The sequence below is a fragment of the Spermophilus citellus genome (assembly GCF_964194105.1).
Source record: "Spermophilus citellus genome assembly, chromosome: 2".
NCBI classification, from domain to species: domain Eukaryota; kingdom Metazoa; phylum Chordata; class Mammalia; order Rodentia; family Sciuridae; genus Spermophilus; species Spermophilus citellus.
Window position 1 is genome coordinate 228,329,204 of NC_138183.1, and position 19,849 is coordinate 228,349,052.

Genomic DNA, 19,849 nt, shown 5'->3' on the forward strand with positions numbered 1-19,849 from the left:
ACTACTACTCTTAGCTAGTCACTGTCACAAGTACGTATGTCATTGCAGCATGAAAACAGCCAAAGGCACTACATGAGTGAATGTCAATGTACCAATAAAACTTTATAAAAACAGTCAGCGAGCCAAACTTCAGCCATCCATCCCTGGGCTGGAGCACAAGATGCTGAAAGGAAAATGGCTCAAAATTCAGGTTGTAGAAAACTCGAGGGCCAGATTACAGAAGCCTCTCTAGGTCATTGTTAGGAGTTTGGAATTTGAGTAATGAGCAGCCCTCAAAGGGTACTCCATCCTCCTTACAACCTTTGGAAGCAGTAGCCTGAATGTTCCAGAGTATTCTTGCTGTTCCTTCCTGCCTTCCTCCTCGGAAGCATTGCCATGGTCCTTCTCACATCCTAAAAAGAACTTTCTGGATGGTATGTAGAGAATGTGGAGAGACACAAGGCCAGAAATCAAGAGACCAGCTAAGAGTAGTGGTCTGGTAGTTCATTCGTGCAGCATACAGTGGTCACTTGTCCCATCTTTTGGAAGCAGAATAAGCATAACATGCCTCTGAGTTGGACATAAATAATAAAGGAAAGGAAGGAACCACGGCTAATGCAGAGGCCTCGAGCTCCCGGAACTTGGCTGGGGTGCTAATGTAGGACTATAATTGATATTTGGTGATGATATCTGTTTTCTCAGCTTTCGCAAATGAGGTTTTATTTGCGTTGACAATGGCAGGGCTGAAGTCGATTTTTCTCTCCCCAGTGTTTAGGGTTAGCTTTGCCCTGCAATGCTATTTGTGGGTAATTACACCACACTCGCAAACTGATCGGAGTATCCCGCTTGAGTTAGCAGTATTCCGCTCTGGCTGCTGACAGAGCAGGCTCAATAAACCATTGTATTGTAATGTGCCAAGCCTTATTACCAGACCAGAAGCCAACTGACCATTGAGCTTTTAGAATGTCTGCTAAGCATTTAATTTTGCAGCTTCCACCAAATAACGCCAGGTAAATAGATACCGTAAGCAATAGAAATAGTCATTCTTTATATCCCTCCTTATTCAGCAGATTCCGGGAGGTGTGTATATTCATTTTAAGCACATTGCTTGCAGAAATAGCTCAGGAGGTCCTGTGAATAGGCCTGGGTTTGCTGAAGCTTCTATGCACAGGAGAGAGATGCTTTAGAGGTCTCCCCAGTGAGGTTAGAATGAGTAGAACATTGACTCCAATGCATGAGCTCATTTCCAAGTCCAGCACCCCTCCCATGCTGTCTCTCATTGATGTTTGCTTTTTTGTGCTGCAGTAGGAGAGGTAGCAATGAGCTCCTGCTCCCCACTGCTCTCTTCTGTTGGCATTTCTTAAGCGATTATACAGTTGAGCAGAGTTCTAGAAAGGCCACCCAGGCCCTAGCTCCCACTTACCCTCATCACTGAGTTTTGGTAGCAATCTGCATTCCTATTTTTTTTAAATGCCCTTCTCTACCTTCCACAGCCAATTAAGTGCTTCTCCCTCCAGCCAGTCCTGTAACCGCCCTGGGCCTGTTTTGTAGCAAAGAAGCCATTAACCAGCCAACCCCTGGGTTGACACTGGGTCCTTCCTCCTCAGAGCAGAGATCAGTCTCCCAGGATGTATGGCATCGCTTAGCATGCTTTGGGGTCTCCAGCTTCCCCTCAATTCTGAGCAACTCTTCTCTGGGTAAGCAAGCATCTTAGATCTTAGGGGCCAGGGGTATCAATTGCCAGTAGCAAGGACACTTGTTGGAAGGATGGAGCTCATGGTTTCTGGAGACAGTTACCCCATCTGCCCCATGGCGGGCCCTCGAGGAAGTGGAGAGGGCAGGAAGCCTTGAGTCTCTTAGAATAAGAACTGAAAATGCCCAGGGAGACAGTTGCCCCATCTGTCTTCAGACTCGGGCCTTCCTCCCCTCCCCCACCCCTTCCCTTCCTCTGTTTTGAATTTGATCTCAGTGCATGTGTCTCCTGGCTCTCCTGGTCCTCAGTCCAGCTTCCTTCTTGGCAGAGGGGCCTGCTCTCTAATTCCCCTCTGGCTCTGGGCCTGGATGGCCCCTGCTGTGTGCTCCGTCTGATGCTGGGCAGCTTGGGTTTTCTCATCACCCCCCCTTTGGGTTAATTTTAGCAACTTGAGTTGCCATGGTAATGGTTCAGTGGGGTTTTCGTGGTTCTCTTTTGATTCAGTCATTTGCTGGTCTGCCCTTTAAATTAAGCTTTTTCAATCCGCATCTAAATTGTACCAGAGATGTGCTTGGAATAGAGATCCGCAAAGGCCCCCTCAGCCCCGTGGGATGTTGGTGTTGAACAAGAAAATCAGGGTGGATGCCAGGATGCCCTTGGTGTACAGTGGCCAGCAGAGTGTCTGGAAGCTTCTAGGCTAGTGAGGATGCCGCTGAAGGCTGGTGGAGGCCTTCCTGGGAGTGCTGGAATCAAAGCCCCCCAGGGCCACTCCCCAGCCGTTAGACTTGTGTTGTCTTTTGTTTCTGAAATCCAGTGCTGAGCTCAGGTCAGCCCAGGATCTGGGCCCCTGGGTCGGGTGAATGCTTATAGCCCCAGCTGGACTCCCCCACCCCACCCAGCTCCATCCTCCTTACCTTTGGAGGCAGTAGCCTGCATGTACCAGAGAATTCCTACGGTTCCTTCCTGCCTTCCTCCTTGGAAGCATTTCCGCTGCCCTGCCATTCTGCAACCTTTTAAAATCCAGTGTGAGGGGTCAGGGTCTTTGTGCAATGGCAAGCTTGTCATTGGCTCACTTGGCTCCAACTTAAGACAGTGAGTGGCCTTTCACATTCATATCAAGTCTGTGTTGGCTACAGGTGTTTAATCCTGATTTTACAAATGAGGTTTAGAAAGGTGGAGTCAGTTGCCCAAAGACACTGTGTCATTTCTGGCAAAACCAAACCCCTAGACCTGACCACTGTGCACCTGCCTCTTTTCAGGTAGACCTGTCCTTGTTCACACTGAGGCCTGGCTTTCATGTGTACATAGACAGCAACGTTGAACATGAGGGGCTGTTCCTTCTTTCCTCCCACTCCAGGACCGGTGTTCACATACATCAGCTCGCCCTCATCCTCACGGTAGCTCTTCAGGGCCACTGTTCATTATCCCTGCTTTCTAGCTGAGCGTTGGACTTGCCCCAGGTGACACAGAAACTCAGAAGCAGAAGTGGGACCTGGGTTGGATCATCAGGGAGAGAGTAAACACCCAGACAACGGCCAGCCCTTGTGAGGAAGGAGAACTCTGACCTGCAGCCCACAGGAACCCAACCTGCTATGCCACAGACTTGCAGGAAGTAAGATCTCCATCTCTAGTAACAGTCCAGGAAGGCAAGCAATGGTCCCTGAAGCAGTCAGCCCCCAAAAGCAGGGTCTTGATTAGTGACTGACAGCTTCCCTATGTTCATCCTTGTTTGCAGTTTAGGACCAATAGGGGAAAGCCAAATAGGCTTCCCTAACCCATTGCCTGGGATGCCCTGCTTCAGGTTCGGCCAGGTCCAGCTTCCCTGTGCCAGCAGACAGCAGTCAGGGCCCATGGCAGGCTTCCCTTGGCCCTGGCCACCTTCCCCGCCCTCTGCCGTCCTTAATGTCTGCCAGAACACGAGTGACCATGGCCGGCTCCATGGCCGTGGCAAGCTCTGAAGACACCTCCTTTGCTTTTCCCATTTGAGTGGTCTTAGTTTGTTTCCATCTTGGGGTGAAGAAGGTGCGGGTGCCAGCTCTGAAGGAAGCCACCTCCCCTTGCACGGCCCTGAGCATGACCCTGAAGCACTGGCCAGTGCTGGACAAGATGGCTGGCAGGTTGCACCATCGCACCTGGAGCCCCTCACCTCCTGAGTGCCAATGGACGCTGGTATAAAGCAAGATGCCATTGGGAGAAAGTTGGAATGAGGGAGGGCACAGAAAGGAGCACCATACTCCAGAGGGGACAGTGAAGGCTTTGTGAACATGGCCGTGTTGAGCTGAGGTGGGAGGTGTCAGGCTGAGGCAGGGGAGTGGGCAGGGGTCCCACAGAGGATTAGGGAGCCTGTGCTGCTGTTGTAGTGACTCTGTCTGCTCCTGGACTCCACGTGCCCCTCCCCTGGGCCACAGAGACTACTGGCCACCAATGGGTTTGGCCAGCGGTGAACACCAGCAGGAGGTTGGAGGTGGGAAGGGACAAAGCCAGAATATTTGCACCAGGTGGCGGCTGCCTTCCCCCAGTGGAGGCCTAGGACCTGTCAGGTCTCTGGGGTCCCAGAAGATTCCAGAAGCTACATCCTAAACCCTTCAGGCCTGAGCTGGAAGCAGCTTCTTACTTTATTAAATCTTTGTCTCTTCTTATAAACCAGGAGGCTGAGGGACCCACACCTGCGGGTGTCAGGCACTAGGTGGGCAAGTAGGTGCCTGTCCAGGGAGCTCTGTGTCTTACAGGCTGACATGGCCAGCACAGAGAGCTCTAGAGAAGAAGCACTGAGAGAGGAGAGGAGGAGGGAGGAGCCCAGCGTGAGGAGCTTGAGCACCATGATGAGGGGCTGGGTTCCATGGTTGGGGGGCAGAAAGTTCTGGTTGGGGAGGGGTGGAGCCAGGTCCAGGCTGCAGGTCCTCTCGGTTGGCCTGGAGTAACCACATCAGGGCACTCTCTCGGCCACTTTGGGAGGAGAGGCTGTTCCCGTCCCTGTGGTGGATGTCTGGGTGATTCCAGGAAAGGGTTTCATTGCTACCAGCCAGTGTGTGAGAGGGAATATTCTGGAAAATGAACTGTGTTTTGGTACACAAACACGTCTCTGTGATCCTTCCTCAGCTCCTGCCCATCAGTACCAGAGTGGATATGTCAGCCACGGCAGTTCTCCATCCCTGAAACTGAGCCCCAGGACAGACTGTCCTCACACCACGTGTCATTTCTGGCTGTTGGTCAGACTGACCTGGGTTCCAGCTGTGGCTCTGTCACCTTCTGGCCTTATGACCTGAGGCAGGGACCTCACTCTCTGAGAGGTGTGTTTCTCACCTTGAGCCTAAACAAAACCATTGCCAGCATGAGGCCCCTCACTTGGGGGGCTTAGTCTCATGTGAAAGACACAAGTGCCAAATGTCACCGGGGTGCAGGGTTAGAGACCCTCTGCCTGTGTCCGCCAGCAAGCTATTTCTGTTAAGGCATCGGGAGGCAGCGATGAGGGGCAGAATCTAGCACTGCCCACATGGAGGTGCAACCCCTTAGGAAAGAGAGACAGTGCAGGACAAATGCAGTGTGGGTGACAGGAGCTGGAGGGCTCGGGAAGGGGTGGAGAAGGGTAGGCCAGGGGGGTGAGCAGCCACCACAGAGCAGGGTGTGAGCGATGCAGGCGGCCATGCTTACAGAGGGCGCAGGGGGGCAGAAGCCCGAGACAGGTGCCGGTTTGAGGAGGTCAGAGGGTGCTCAGTGGCAGGAGGCAGGAGTGGAGGCCGGAGTGGCACCAGGTACAAGACAAGCTGGGACCTAGAAGACAAGGGTGGTTTGGCTTGATGCCCAGCACATGGGAAGCCGCTGCAGGGTTTTGAGCAGAGGAGCGACTTGAGCAAATGAATATATGGTGCAGAAGGAGCGCCCTGCAGCCGTGTGGAAAGACTGCAGAGAGCCCAAGGGGGGTGGGCAGAGGCAGCAGTGGCTGGGGAGCCCCAACAGGAGGTATGGGCCCTGGGACCCGTGTGCAGGTCCTGATTGTCATCAGGTATAGCTGGGCATTGGGTCCTGCTGGCCCTGGGACCAGAGCCAGATGAACGTCCTTGCCCTCAACACCATGGGGCCCTGAGTCCTCGTGGTCAGATCTGAAATCTCACGAAGCCTTGAATTTGTTCATTGTCAATAAAGGTCCCCCTCGGGAGCCCGGGCTGCAGTGCTTCTGTTATCAGCCTGTCCCCTAAATTATTCAGAAAGTTTTCTGCGCATAGAAACTGCACGTGCGCTTGCTCAGCATTTCAGCAGGTAATGAGGCTTCCCAGCGGCAGTGGCACCAATTATTATTCCTGGGGCCGCAAGGGCTCCCGGATCCGAGAACACAACCAGGGCCACCTTGGGCTCCTTGTGAGTGGCCTCAGGATCAGCTCCTGCTGCCTGCCTCCTGTCAAGCCTGGACACATGGGTGGCAGGCAGCACTCCCCACAGCAGCTCCCACGTCCCACTAGGGAGCTGCAGGCTTCTGTCAGTGACAGTCACGGTGAACTTTAACTGGGGCGACCAGGGAGGTACATCTCAGTTGCAGCCCAGGAGAGAAGGGTCCAAGATTAAAATGATTAATTTGTCTGAATTTTTTTCCACTCCTGTCTGACCGTAGTACCCCTACGTAATACTCCTTGCCATCCCAGAGAAAGCAGTTCAGATAGGTTAAATGATTGAGACTCTACTGGAGCTCTTCCCCCACACACAGGTGTTAAAATTATTTAATTAGTACTGTTTCCTTCCTCTGTTTAAAAATGTGACTTTATCTTTACTGCTTTCCAGTTTTCATTCGTAGGTTATAATTATGCCTAACAGTGGAATTCATTGTGACACATTCAGACACGCACATGGCATAATTTGGTCAATCTCGTTCCCCAGGACCTCCCCCTTCTCCCTCCCCCAACCCCCTTCTTGTACCTGTCTCTCTTCTATTATTATTAGTTTTTAAAATTATCTGCTGGAGTGTTTTAGAAGAGGGACCCCATTGCAAGAGCAGTAAGATGGGGTGGCAGGTGGACAGAAGAAATGGGGAAGGGAGAGGGGAAACAGAATGAGCTGCGCAGCACAGTATGACAGTTTCTGATTTTAGACTCTCTCGTGGTTCCGGAGGCTACAAGTGTGAGATACTGGTGGTTGTTTCCTGGAGGTTCTGAGAGAGCCTGTACCTTATTCCAGTGCTCTTTGTACCACTTGTGTGCTCTGTGACCTTCAGTAAGTTACTTAATCTCTCTGAGCTTCATTTTCCCCATCTGTAAACTCAGGAAAACAAAATGCAACCACAGTTCAGTGGTTGTGAGGGTAGAATGAAATGGTGCGTTGCAAAGGAGGGTCAGAGCAGCAGGTGGGTGTACTCTGGAGCTTCAGGAGCAGGGAAAGCTCCTTATCAAAGCTTTTCTTCCTGTCATTTTACTCTCTGTAAGTGAGGAGGCTGTGAATTACCACATTGCTGTGTTTCAAAGTTAGTTTATAGATATCAAAAAAGTCCTTGCAGAGTACTTCCTGTATTCACAAGGCAGCTGGCGGCCCTCACAGGAACCCCACCAAGGAGCCTTTGCCGCCAAGAATTTCTCTTAGTGGTGACATAGACAGGTTCAGAGCACAGATTCTGGAAGCAGATGGTGTGGGTCCCCCCGGCTCCTCTGTGACCTGGCGGTAGCAGTCGCAATCAGTGATTCCTTGGGCATGTGGAGGATGGCCCCTTCCTCGACCTCCCAGGGCACCCAGCGTCTCACCTCAGTGGACACTGCAAGGCAGGCCTGGGCCTTCCTGGGAGGAACCGTGTGAGTCACCACGGCTTGGTGACTTGGTGTGGCAGAAACCTGCTCTCGAGGTTCTGGGGGCTACAAGTCTGAGATACCGGTGGCTGTTCCCTGGAGGTTCTGAGAGAGCCTGTTCTGTGCCTGCCTGCAGCTTCAGGAGGCCACCAGCAGTTCTGGGCTTATGGCTGCAGGACCCCATCTCTGCCTCCGACCTCACCTGGCTGCTCCCCGTCTATCTCTATTTTCTCCTTTTATGTCCCTCACAAGGACACTCATCATCAGATTCAGGGCCCTCTCTGGTTCCCCCCAAGACCTGTATATTCATTGTACCTTATTCCAAATGAGACCACGTTCCGAGTTTCTGGAACGTGGGGGAACTCCATTCATCTCCCTATGGATTGTGTAAATATAAAAGAGTTATGTGCAAAGCACACACAGGATATTACCAGAATAGGGTAAGAGCTGCTAAGATAATCCTATCATCATCATCATCATCATCATCATCATCATTATTCCTTCATTTTTTAGTTCAAAGGTAATATGAGTGGCCATGATGGAGGTTGTTACTGTTCATTTTGTCATTCTAGTGAGAATCAGGAATGGGGGATTTGTCACAAGGCAAATGGTATCCTGATTCTAACTCCTCTTTTCCCCATACCTTCTGAGGGTCGTGTTGGGAAACCAGGGGTACAGGGAGAGCCGTGGTCTGAATGCCTGGCCAAGGGGGGCAACGTGAGCCTTGGAGAGACCGAGAGACCTTGGCCTGAAGAATTTTACAGGAATCACGTAGCAGCAGCAGTGGGTGCTCTTCAAACTGGTGGGATGCTCAAAAAGCTTGGGCTTAAAGAGGTTGAAGACTAAGACCCACATGGAGGCTTTCCTTCCCAGCCCGATGTAGCCATGAGAATAAAGACAGGTAGCACAGTGTAGGGAGACACTGCCCCACAGAACTGACCACACTGGGTGGCTCCATGTAGACAAAGAAAAGGAGAGGGTTCAGTGTCAAACCCGGACGGTCTAGTAATCCACCTTGAGAAGTCATTGTGCTGGTGACCAAAGACCACTTGTGCATTCAGCATCTGTGTCAGACACCACATTATACCCCGTTGTGTTGCTGTGACAGAATGGCACAGATGGGGTAGTTTATGAAGCATGGAGATGTATTTCTTACAGTTGTAGAGACTGGGAAGGCCAAGATCCACCGGCCGTCTCTGGTGAGGGCCTTCCTGCTGCATCACAATATGGTGGAAGACATCCTGCAGGAGAAAGAAAGAGACCTTGGCATTGATCCTTTGATTGCCCGTGATCTTGTCACCTCTGAGAGGTCCCGTAGCTTTGTTGCATTGGGAAGACAAAGCTTCCAATGTGTGAACCTGGGGCACACATTCAGACCACAGCAGGCACTGACTGTGGGTGGCGGGCCCAGAACCTCGTGGCTCATACAGACTGGGCTGGTCTGCCTGAGTGTTGAAGCATTGTTGGTTGATGGCAAAAAAGGAAGCAGCCCAAAGGTATTTTAGCGAAGGGGGTGGAGTACAGTGCGTACATCCATGTGGTAGGATGCCTACAGCTACTCTTCAATGAAAGGGCAGGTGGGGAGAGGTATTCGGTACAAGTTATCTGTATAGCACGAAGAGGAACATGTCGTGTGCATGCACAGAGAAGGATTCTGAGCCTCTGTGCTGTGGGTCGACACATGACAGCCAGGGCACCAAGCCCCGCCTACCCCTGTGGTTTTGGTAAGCTTTGGCTGGGAGTGGCACACTCGTTCATAGACATCTTGTCCATGGCTGCCTTTATCTCCAGGACAGTGTGAGTCATGTGACTGAAAGTGTATCAACCCACAGAGCATGAAATATTTACTCTCTGGCCCTTCATAGAAGCCTTGGGAAATCATGGTTCACACAAAACTCTGAACTGTTTTTATCTAGTGGAATTGTAGTAGGGACGGGAAGGGGAAGAAGCATCTTGTCTGCCTTGAACAATTCTGTATGACTTTAATTTTAATAATTAGCATGGATCTTTATAGTAAAAAATAAATTTTAATTTGAAAGGATAAAAAAGGCATGTGGGACTCACAGTACCTGATTTTGAGGCTCAACTATCAGTTACCAACACAGATATTGGTGTAAAGATAGGTATCTAGCTAAGTGCAGTGGTGCACGCCTATAATTCCAGCAGCTCCGGAGGCTGAGGCAGGAGGATTGCAAGTTCAAAGGCAGCCTCAGCAACTTAGTGAGGCCCTAAGCAACTCAACAAGACCCTGTCTCTAAATAAAATATTTTAAAAATCTGGGGATGTGGCTCAGGGGTTGCATGCCCCTAGCTTCAATCTCCAGACCAGTAAATAAATAAATAAAGATAGGTGTCTAGCTTACTCCAGCAGGAGACTCAGATATTGCTCCAGACTTAAATGGTTCATTGATTTGCAAGAATGGTGTCAAGGTAATTCCATAGAAAAGAACATGCTTTTCAACAAATGGTGCTTAAAAAAAAAAAAAATTGGAGGGCTGGGGATGTGGCTCAAGCGGTAGCGCGTTCGCCTGGTGTGCGTGCGCCCTGGGTTCGATCCTCAGCACCACATACAAACAAAGATGTTGTGCCCTCCGAAAACTAAAAAATAAATATTAAAAATTCTCTCTCTCTTTCTCTCTCTCTCTCACTCTCTCTTTAAAAAAAATAGTAATATACTATTTTAAAAAAATTGGATATCTAAATGGAGAGATGAAAAGAACCTTGACCTTTTGCTTGTACCATAAACAGAAATTAACTTGCAGTGGATCCTAGATGTAAATGGAGGAGCTAAAGCTATAAAACTCCTTCAAGACAGAGATTTAGAGAAGATTCCTTGAAGAGTATATAAATGACACAGACCATTAAGAAAGAATTGATGCAATGGACTTCATAAAATTGAAAAAAGAAAGAAAAAAAACTTCTCTTGAAAAGACACTAAAGCAAATGAGACGTCCAGACACAGGCTGGGAGGCTCTTTGCAAAATATGTCTGTGATGAAGGGCTTGCGTCCGGAGCACGGGAAGCACTCTTACAACCCACTGATAAATCAAGCAATCCAATTTAAAAGTAGGCCACTCTTTGTCAGAGACCTTGTGAAGTAGCAGAGAGCGTGTGAGCGGGTGCTCAACCCCGTGAGTCCTGAGGAAATGCCAAGTGAAGCCTCAGCGAGGCACCCAGACACGCTGTGCACCCACAGGAGTGGCTGAAATGCAGAGGACGGCGATGCCAAGTGCTGATGGGGATGCAGGGCCATGGGATCTCACACGCAGATGCTGCGGGGCAGGGTGGGGGGTGTTCAGAACACCACTGCAGCTGCGCAGAGCAGTGGGACGGTACTTGTCAAGTCACACCTCTGCTCCCCAGTGAACCAGTTATCTGTCCTTGCTGGGCCCAAGGAATGTGAAAATGTGTGTCCCTACAAAGACCTGCATTCCCAAAACTGGGAGCAGGTGTGTCCCCACCCTCAGCTGCGGAATCGCCAAACAGACTGTGGTGCTTCTGCCACTGAATGCCACTCAGGGAAACCTGGGTGGATCTCAGGCAGTGAGCTGAGGAAGGAGCCAGATGTGAAAGGCTCCATCTGCTCGATTCTACCTGTGGCTTTCTGGGAAAGGAGATCCAGATCCAGACACTGGAAACAGACTAGTGGTTCCCATGGCTGGGATTGAGAGGAGGAGACCAACTCCAGGGGAGCTGGAAAGAATGTTGAGGCAAGGAAGGGCCCCGAAGGCGTAGCTGCTCCATTTTTGCAACAGATATTCCCAAACAGGAATTCTCAATTCAAGAGGTCAGGCTGCAGGCGGGGGCCATCCTCCAGGAGTTTCTCCTCAGCAAGGTGTCTCCCCTCCCTGTGACCATGCCCCCCACCAACTGTGACCATGCCCCCCACCCACTGTGACCACGGGCCTGGAGGCATGAGCCCCAGGAAGCCTTGCAGCTACCGGAGAGATGGGAGGGACACAGTGATGCTGAGCCCAGGCTGAGCTGAAGGAAGAGAGGCTGTGTTTGTTTTTCTTGGTAGATAATCCAGTACAAAGGTGCAAAGTAGCCAAGGAAGAGCCTCTTGCCGCATTCTACCAGCCTCTGTTCCCCTCTCTAGAAGCTACCAGCATCTGTGCATCCTTCCAGAACTATGCAACGTATTCTTCTGCATCTGGTGAGGGCCTTCTTGCTGGCAGAATCCCGAGGGGGTAGAGGACACCATGTGGCATGAGACAGGGAGCATGGCGTCTGTCTCTTCTGTTCTCTCCCACCTCTTATTCAACCACCAGGACTCATGCACAGGAGATGCACCCTGATGACCCTGTCTAGTGCTCACCTCCCAAAGTCCCACCTCTCACCACCATAGTTTCCACCCTCTTAGTCCCTCTCTGCCTGCCCCACTTTCTATCAATCACCCCCACACCCGTTTGCATATATACCAGGCACCGAGATACCTGTTTTCCCAAGACCTGGCCAACAAAACGTGAACTCACACTGGGCCTTTGCCAATCTGATGGGCAAAAAAAAAAAAAAAAAGTGTCCTCCAGGAAACTTGAGTTTGCATCTGGAGGAAGGAATGCCGCAGAAGGAAGGGAACACCGAGTCACAAGTACCAGCTGCCCTGGCGCCTCTGCCCATCCAGACTGCACCTCTGAGTGCATTAGCAAGACGCATTGCTCCTCAGGACGCTCCACTGCCATCTGCTAGAAGATTGGCATGATAACTGCACAAACGTGTGACAACTTGAGGTGAAGAGCACCCAGGGGCCGTGCAAACACAGCCCGCGCCACCAGGAGCTGCCGGCGACAGCCGTTTAGAGAGAGCCGTGGCTTCGGGGTGGTAGCAGATTGCCTGGAATGGATGCGGTAGAGTTGCAGGCACAGGGTGGGGATCCAGGATGTATGGCAGGGGGGCACGAGGGCATTAGCTTGGGGGACAGCCAGAAAAAATGGAAACTTCATTATCCGGGGATTACGCACTCGGAACGTAGGACCCAGGCAACTCGGATATTAGTAATTTGGCCAGCAGGCTCATTAAGCTCTTAAGAAAAGTGGGTCTAGTTAATGAATTAATACAAGATGACATTCTACACATAGAGCAAAAACGAGACCAGGCACCACTGAGTTATACAACATCATAATTTCTCCAGCCAATGTGTTCACAGCCTCTTGCCTGCCAAAGCGGGCCCATCTGGAGACAGTGAGATTGTTACGATCCAAAAGCATTTACTTTTTATTCATTTAAAAGGGCTCCCCATTTCTTCTTACTTTTTTTCCTCTTCAGTACAGAGGATCAAACCCAGGGGTTCTGTACCACTGAGCCATATCCACACCCTGTTTTATTTTGTACCTTAAGACACGGTCTCACTAAGTTAATGAGGTTGACCTCAAACTTGCCATCCTCCTGCGTCAGCCTCCTGAGTCACAGGAATTACAGGTGTGCACCACCACCCCATCACACCCCACTTGTATACTAAATACTGCAAATGGTTACACAGAAGTCAGCATTTAAACCTCTCTGGGCCCTTTGTTTTCCGTGTGAAAATCTACACCACGCTACCTGCCAAAGGGGGTGCTTTCCCTTTTCTGCCACTGGTCCGGAAAAGTTGAAAAGAATAACCTGAGAATGTGAATCCTGAGAACTGGGACTAGCTAGTTAGAGCTGAGGGAAAATTCTGAAGATGGATAGTGGAAATGGCGGCACAGCACTGTGATGTGCTTCATGCCCCTAAGCCACACATTTAGAAAGCGTTTGGGTGCTATATATATATTTTATCATCGTCATAATTTTTTAATGATCACTTTTTAAAAGAACTAGCATGACTGAGTGCAAACCCTTGTCGGGCCCCGTTCTCGGCCCTTATGTATATATTGCAACCCCCATAATCCAGGGAGATGTGTGCCATTCTTACGTGGTACTGCCTGCCGTCTCTTTAAAAATGAGGCACTGAGGCTTAGGAAAGTTACATAACTTGCTTGAGCTCAAGCAGCCAGTCCTTGATGACTCTAGGATAGCACCTCAAGTCTCTGAGACTTTGTAGCTCTGTCTGGGAGGTAACAAAATAGCAATATTTGAAGCCTGAATTCTGAAACACACACACACACACACACACACACACACACACACACACACACGAGTCCCCATCCAGTTTTTAATTAAGCTAAGAAAAGAGTGACAGTTAATTGTCTCCAGAAAAATCCCAAATCACCTCCTTCCCTTAACTGTGTGGCAGAGTGGTCCTGTTTTTCACCAGAGTTATCTTGACGTCTTTCTGTACAATTACAATCTGTAATGCACATTGAAATGATCACCGCCAGGAACTTGGAGAATCTTGGAAGCTTTTGGTCCATGTTTTGGTGTGGCTGGAAAGGAAAATTAACAGAGAAATGGAAGTTTGGGGGAGGAGGTCTTCATTTGTCTCAGATAAGAATTATTTAGGGCTGGGTGTGGCGCTGCAAGCGTGTAATCCTAGAAGCTCAGGAGGCTGAGGCAGGAGGATCATGAATTCAAGCCAGCTTCAGCAAAAGCGAGGTGCTAAGCAGCTCGGTGAGACCCTGTCTCTAAATAAAATACAAAATAGGGCTGGTGATGTGGCTCAGTGGTCAAGCACCCCTGAGTTCAATCTCCAGATACCAATAAAAAAGAAAAAGAAAAAAGAATTATTTGGGGAAACAGGAAAACTTTATATCACGAATGGGGAAAAGAGAGTGTGTTTCACAGCATGCAGTTTTTTTGAAAGAGAAATATCTGGGTTCCAGTCCTGGTTCATCTGAGACTACTAAGGTACCTGGGATGAGTTAATTCACCTCTCTGAGCCAATTTGCTCATCTGAAAAATAGAAATAATAAGGGAACCTAATTTAATGAAGGGTGTAAATAAACAGATTTTACCCTTGATTTGTATGCTTTAATTGAGTGCCTATTGTATACCAGGCATTATCCTACACCTAGGGGAAGCAGTAATGAATAAAATAGACACACAGCTTGTGTTGAGGATCAGAATAAAGCTCTTAGCACTGCTGCTACTTCTGGTCTATATTTTGGTGTCCTGTGCCTGCCTGGACCTTCCTATGGAGGCCAGGTGTGTCCCACCCACTGGGAAGCCTCTTACCTGAACATCTTGAGTGTCGAGAGGTCTGAGCCCTTGTTTGAAGATCTTGATCCTTGTTGACATATTGCAGACTCCAGAAGCCCAGAGAGTGCCTGTCCCCCTTTTGCAGCCCTGTGCAGGTAGCACTTTTCCAAGGGCACAGAGTGAGTAAGCCGAGGGGCCGAGACTGGGACCAAGTGTGACACCAGATTCCATGGTCAGCCTGTGCCCACTAGTGCTCAGTCTAGAAGGATCCACCTGGGACCTGGCATCAGACAAACACTCTACAGACAAGGAGCCCAGATACACCTCGTGCTCCTCATATAGTTATGTTACCAGTTTCCAGTGAAAACCCAATTCCTGCCATGAGAACTCTCGCTCCTGTCCCCTGGATGTTCATTACATTTCCTGGGGCTGGCTTCATACGCAACTTTATTGAGGCCTCATTTACAATAACATAAAATTCGCCAAAATGAAGTGTACGATTCAATGATTTTTAGTAATTTCTCTGTTCTGTATGGCCATCGTCATCATCTGGTTTTAAACATTCCCATCACCCCTGCGAGATCCCTCTTGGCCATTTTCAGATAATCCCCGTTGCCTCGCCAGCCCCAGGCATCCACTGTACGTCCTGCCTCTGTAAATTCACCGTCCTGGGCATTTCATATAAACAGAATCCCGTGTGGTCTTTTGGGTCTGGCTTCTTTTATGGAACAGTGTTTTTGAAGCCCCCCCATCCCTGTAGCATGTCAGCACTGGCCACAGTGTCGGCTGGATAACTACTCAACGCATGGATGTATCTCCTTCTGTTACCTGCTCACTGTCGCTGCACTTGTAAATGGTGACACTGTCAACATTCGCATGTGAGTCCTGGGGCTGACCTCAAAAGACAAACGTGAGCTAACCTGGAACCCTTTCCTCTTGTCTCCCAGAGCCGGGCAGCGGACAGGTGTTCGTGACCTCGGAGAACCAGCTGGTGTACTACCCCAGCATCACCTACGCCATCATCGGCAGCTCCGTCATCTTCGTGCTGGTGGTGGCCCTGCTGGCTCTGGTGTTGCATCACCAGCGAAAGAGGAATAACCTCATGACGCTGCCCGTGCACCGGCTGCAGCACCCTGTGCTGCTGTCCCGCCTGGTGGTCCTGGACCACCCCCACCACTGCAACGTCACCTATAACGTCAACAACGGCATCCAGTACGTGGCCAGCCAGGCTGAGCAGAACGCCTCCGAAGTGGGCTCCCCGCCCTCTTACTCGGAGGCCCTACTGGACCAAAGGTGGGTGCTGGACCGCAGAACCCGGGGGAGGGGCCTACGTGCACACACCCAGGTCCTTTCCCAGAGCCTGAGTTGGGTGGCTGTAGGCAGTGGCAGAGACCAACATTCACCAGTCACACTCCACAGTGTCATCGTTGCTGAACCTGAAGGCAGGGTGCCTGGGTTCCAATCCCAGAACTGCTGTCATGGTTACAAGCAAGCCATTTCCTGTCCCCGTGCCTCAGTTTCCTCACCAGTACAATGGGCACAGAAGTAATGCCCACCTCCTTTGTGGGCATCAAAGACGGGGACAGGAAGTGCACGGCACAGTGCCCGACTGGAGCAAGCCTTCAGTAACAGGAGCTAAGAAGACAATGTGTTTTCTGTTAAGTGATTTCATTTCAAGCAAGGTACAGATAGAGATGGAAGTGTTGAGAGAGTGTCCTCTCACTTACCCAAGTCCACAGCATGAGTTGGCTCTAGTGAGAACCCCAAATTCTGAGGCCCATAAAAGGCTCGGCTGAGATGCCAGCTCAGCCCCTTGGCCATGGGGCCCTCCGCCAGGAGCAGAGCAGCTCTGCCAGACAACCCAGGTTAAGCTTGGCACCCTCCTTCTGGGTCCACACAGAGGACGTGGTATTGGCCCTGCCCAGAGGATATGGACCAGCCAAAGCACACTGACCTGTTTTCTTTCTCTGGTTTCAAACCACTGGTTTTCCTTGTCCTTGAGTTGCCCTTGCAGTGGCCGGGAAGGTCATCCCTCACTTGAAGCATCAGCTCAGAAATGGACTGACGCTGGCACGGGATCCTTGCCCCCTGCTCTGTCTCAGCACTAATCTGTTCTCTCCACTCCCCACCATCCCTGCCGCCCCAACCTGCTTTCTCCATTGCAGACCTGCGTGGTATGACCTTCCTCCACCACCCTACTCCTCTGACACCGAGTCCCTGAACCAAGGTGACCTGCCTCCTTACCGCTCACGGTCTGGGAGCGCGGACAGCGCCAGTTCCCAGGCAGCCAGCAGCCTCCTCAGCGTGGAAGACACCACCAGCCACAGCCCAGGGCAGCCTGGCCCTGCGGAGGGTACCGCTCAGCCCAGGGACTCTGTGCCCACTGAGGGCACTGAACAAGTATAAATCCAGCGGTTCCAAAGTCCACATGGGCTCATCTGCTCCAACGTGTTACATTCTAGCAACTTGTGCCCATGAGAAGCTGCTGAAGCTCCTTTCAGGGTGTCTCAAGTTGAAGTTGGCTGTGTCAGCTGCCTCTCCATTCATCTCCTTCCCTACATGGCGGGATATTCTTTGGAGGGAGATCTGGCATTTTTCTGGCTTCTTAGTTGACATGAAGCATGGCCGTCTTTTGTGTGAGGTCACTGTTCCTACAGGGCCCACAGTCATAGCCTCATGTTCCACGTCATTCTGTTAATGTTGGAGTCCCTCTGAGTAGCAGATGCAGATATGTGGGCAGCAGGATGCAATGATCTTTGAGAAGCAGTGTCTCTGTGCCGTGTTGCATGTCCAGAAGGGCAGAAGACACTGGACCAGGTTTTCTGCTGGGCTGCACCCTCGTAGCTCCACTTGGGGATCTGGGTTGGGTGGTCTTACCAGGAGGCCATCACTGGAGGGCCACCCTAAAATGCGTCCAAGTGCACATCGAACCTGCCTGGCATCATCCTAGCTTTGCTCTCACTTCAGCAGAGGCAGTGGCCAAAGAAAACTTTGACATGAGGACACCCTTTGGCTCTCAGCAGTGTCATTTTGGTTTTGTGAAAGACCCTGGGTAGATTCTGGCTTTAGAAATGTGCCCCAGAATCCTTGTTTGGAGAGCATGTTCCAGCGTGTGGATCACCAGCCTCGACCCAGAGAAGTATCTGATGAGTTTGACCAAGTTCTCTGCACCAACATGCTATCAGAACCTGGGTCTGTGTGGCCCCATGGTCCTCTCCCTGGCTTCTGCAGGTCACGCCTCCAGCTGACCTGCTGTAGCCAAAGGATAAGGACTCAACTGAAGTTAGCCAACAATCTGATCTGGCCCTTTTCCCCAGTAGACCACACCCTGCCTGTCTTGCTCATCCATATAACTTCAACCCCAGGCTCCCAAGTTCCCTCTATACCCCAGATTTCACCTGTGCATTTGGATCTGAGGAAACAAGAGCCATATTCAGTACCTCCCCTGAGAGCTCCCAGCAACCTATGTGGCTCACACCCTCCTACCCAATGTCCAGGACCAGAGCCCCAAGTTAGGGTCAGGGTCGGGTCCCTCCTAACATCCCCATAGAATTTCTCCTCTGAGACACATGGGCAAATAGACAGTTTGGAGTCAAGATTTTCCATTTGGATTTTTAAAAATCTCTTAGAAATGCATTTGAAACAGTGTGTTTGTTTTTTTTCCCTTCTAGTTAAGGGACTATTTATATGTGTATAGGAAAGCTGTCTCTTTTTTTGTCTTGTTTTTTCTTTAGTAAGGTCCAAAGAAAATGCAAAATGATAAGTCACTCCAGGCCGACCAGCGTGCCAAGCATTTGTGCGTTGTCGCCGCGCTTTGAGGTTATTATTTATGGAGTTCTTGAAGGATGCAGACAGACGTGTCCTTCAGTTCTAGTCTATATTTGTGCTAGTTTTCCTTCTTCTCTATGCCTAGCCAGCCGCAGGCCCCACCCTGTGAGGGAGACATGGGTTAAAAACGTAGGCATTGTTGGGCAAGAAACCACACCAAGGAGGGACAGAACTGGAACCAGGTGGAGCCACTCTGGGCAGCTATCACCTATTCAAGCCTTCTTTCCACAGCAGAATAAACTGTCAATAACCTATCTGACGCCAATTCAAACAGAGCCAGCAGGAAGGGGGGATGGAGTGGCCTTCAGTGACCCTTTCTGTCAACTTTTCTTTTTTTAACCAAATCTAAAGTATATTACAGGAAAGCTAGCCACTGGGTTTTGTTTTGTTGTTTTTTGTTTTATTTTTTTTTAAGTAAAGGAAACTAGTTGCCTTTGTCTTTCATTTTTAAAATAGTACTTATTTCCTGAATAATCCAATAAAAATAACTTGGATGGCAGACAGTGTGTGACTGGCTACACATGCCATCTTCTGTGAGTCAGAATGGCTTTGTTTTTCCCTTCGGTGGGCCCCTGCTTCTTTCTGGTGCTCTGGAAGATGTTTAGAGGAAAGTATTCTAATTTTAATTAATTGTGTGGTGAGGTAATCTCACCCGCTTTTCTGCTTCTAGGCATCTTAGGAAAAACAAATGGTTTTAGGAGATAAGGGGAGTCTATTAAATGCTGTTTTTAAAAACAAACACAGGGACATTTTTATTACAGATTTGATTTTTAATGGATTTTTAAAATATATATATGTATACACACACACACACATATAAAAGACACCAAAGCTGCAGGATTTTGGATCCCCCGCTACCACAGTCAAGGTGTCAGATAAGTGGCTAGCAATATTTTTTAACTCATTCCAACCAGGATTTTGTTTTTACATACAAAAAATCTACACCAACCAGAAAATGATCTCTGCTTTCTTTTCTCAAATGAGATCAGTGTTTTATTTTAGCATTAAGATAGTTTCACTGTGATTGCTAGCTTATTGCCTGACTGTATTTTCCTCTACTTTATAATTGATGTTTTTTTAAAAAAAATGCAACTAAGTGGTTAATAAATAATGTGTGATGTTCAGAGTTAATGTAAACTGGAAAGGTTATGTTTGATTGCTTTTTGTTTTTTGATTAGGCTTGATTTATTTGGGGTTTTTTTTTTGGATTTTTAAAAAAATTTTATACTTTCAAATAAACGTGCAGTTTCATTCTTTCTATTGGTTGAATGGTTCTCGACCCACTTTTCTGCCCCATAGCAATCTAAAGAGTGAACGGTCATTTTTGTTTTAGCTTCTGCAATTAATTTATGCCATAATAAAACGGGGGAAAGAAAGCATATATTGATGGGATTTCAAAATGTGATGGATTCTTAGGATTTCACAGCTGGAATGATTGGGGGACAGAGGGACAGAGGTGAAGCTGTGGACATCAGTTAGTATCCTGGGCTCTGAGAAGTCAGTTTGGAAGAAGGGTGCTTGACGAGAGC

General features: G+C 49.4%; 1 protein-coding gene across 2 annotated transcripts in view; it reads left to right on the plus strand.

Moving 5' to 3' along the window:
* Positions 1 to 19,582, plus strand: part of LDLRAD3 (low density lipoprotein receptor class A domain containing 3) — a 233,557-nt gene extending 213,975 nt beyond the window's left edge. For both annotated transcript variants that reach the window (XM_081273161.1, XM_081273162.1), the window contains 2 exons: positions 15,440 to 15,785; positions 16,658 to 19,582. In XM_081273161.1, the coding sequence (XP_081129287.1) occupies positions 15,440 to 15,785; positions 16,658 to 16,898 (587 nt within the window). In that variant the 3' untranslated portion in view covers positions 16,899 to 19,582. The remainder of the gene's footprint in view (positions 1 to 15,439; positions 15,786 to 16,657) is intronic.
* The last annotated feature ends 267 nt before the right edge of the window (positions 19,583 to 19,849 follow it).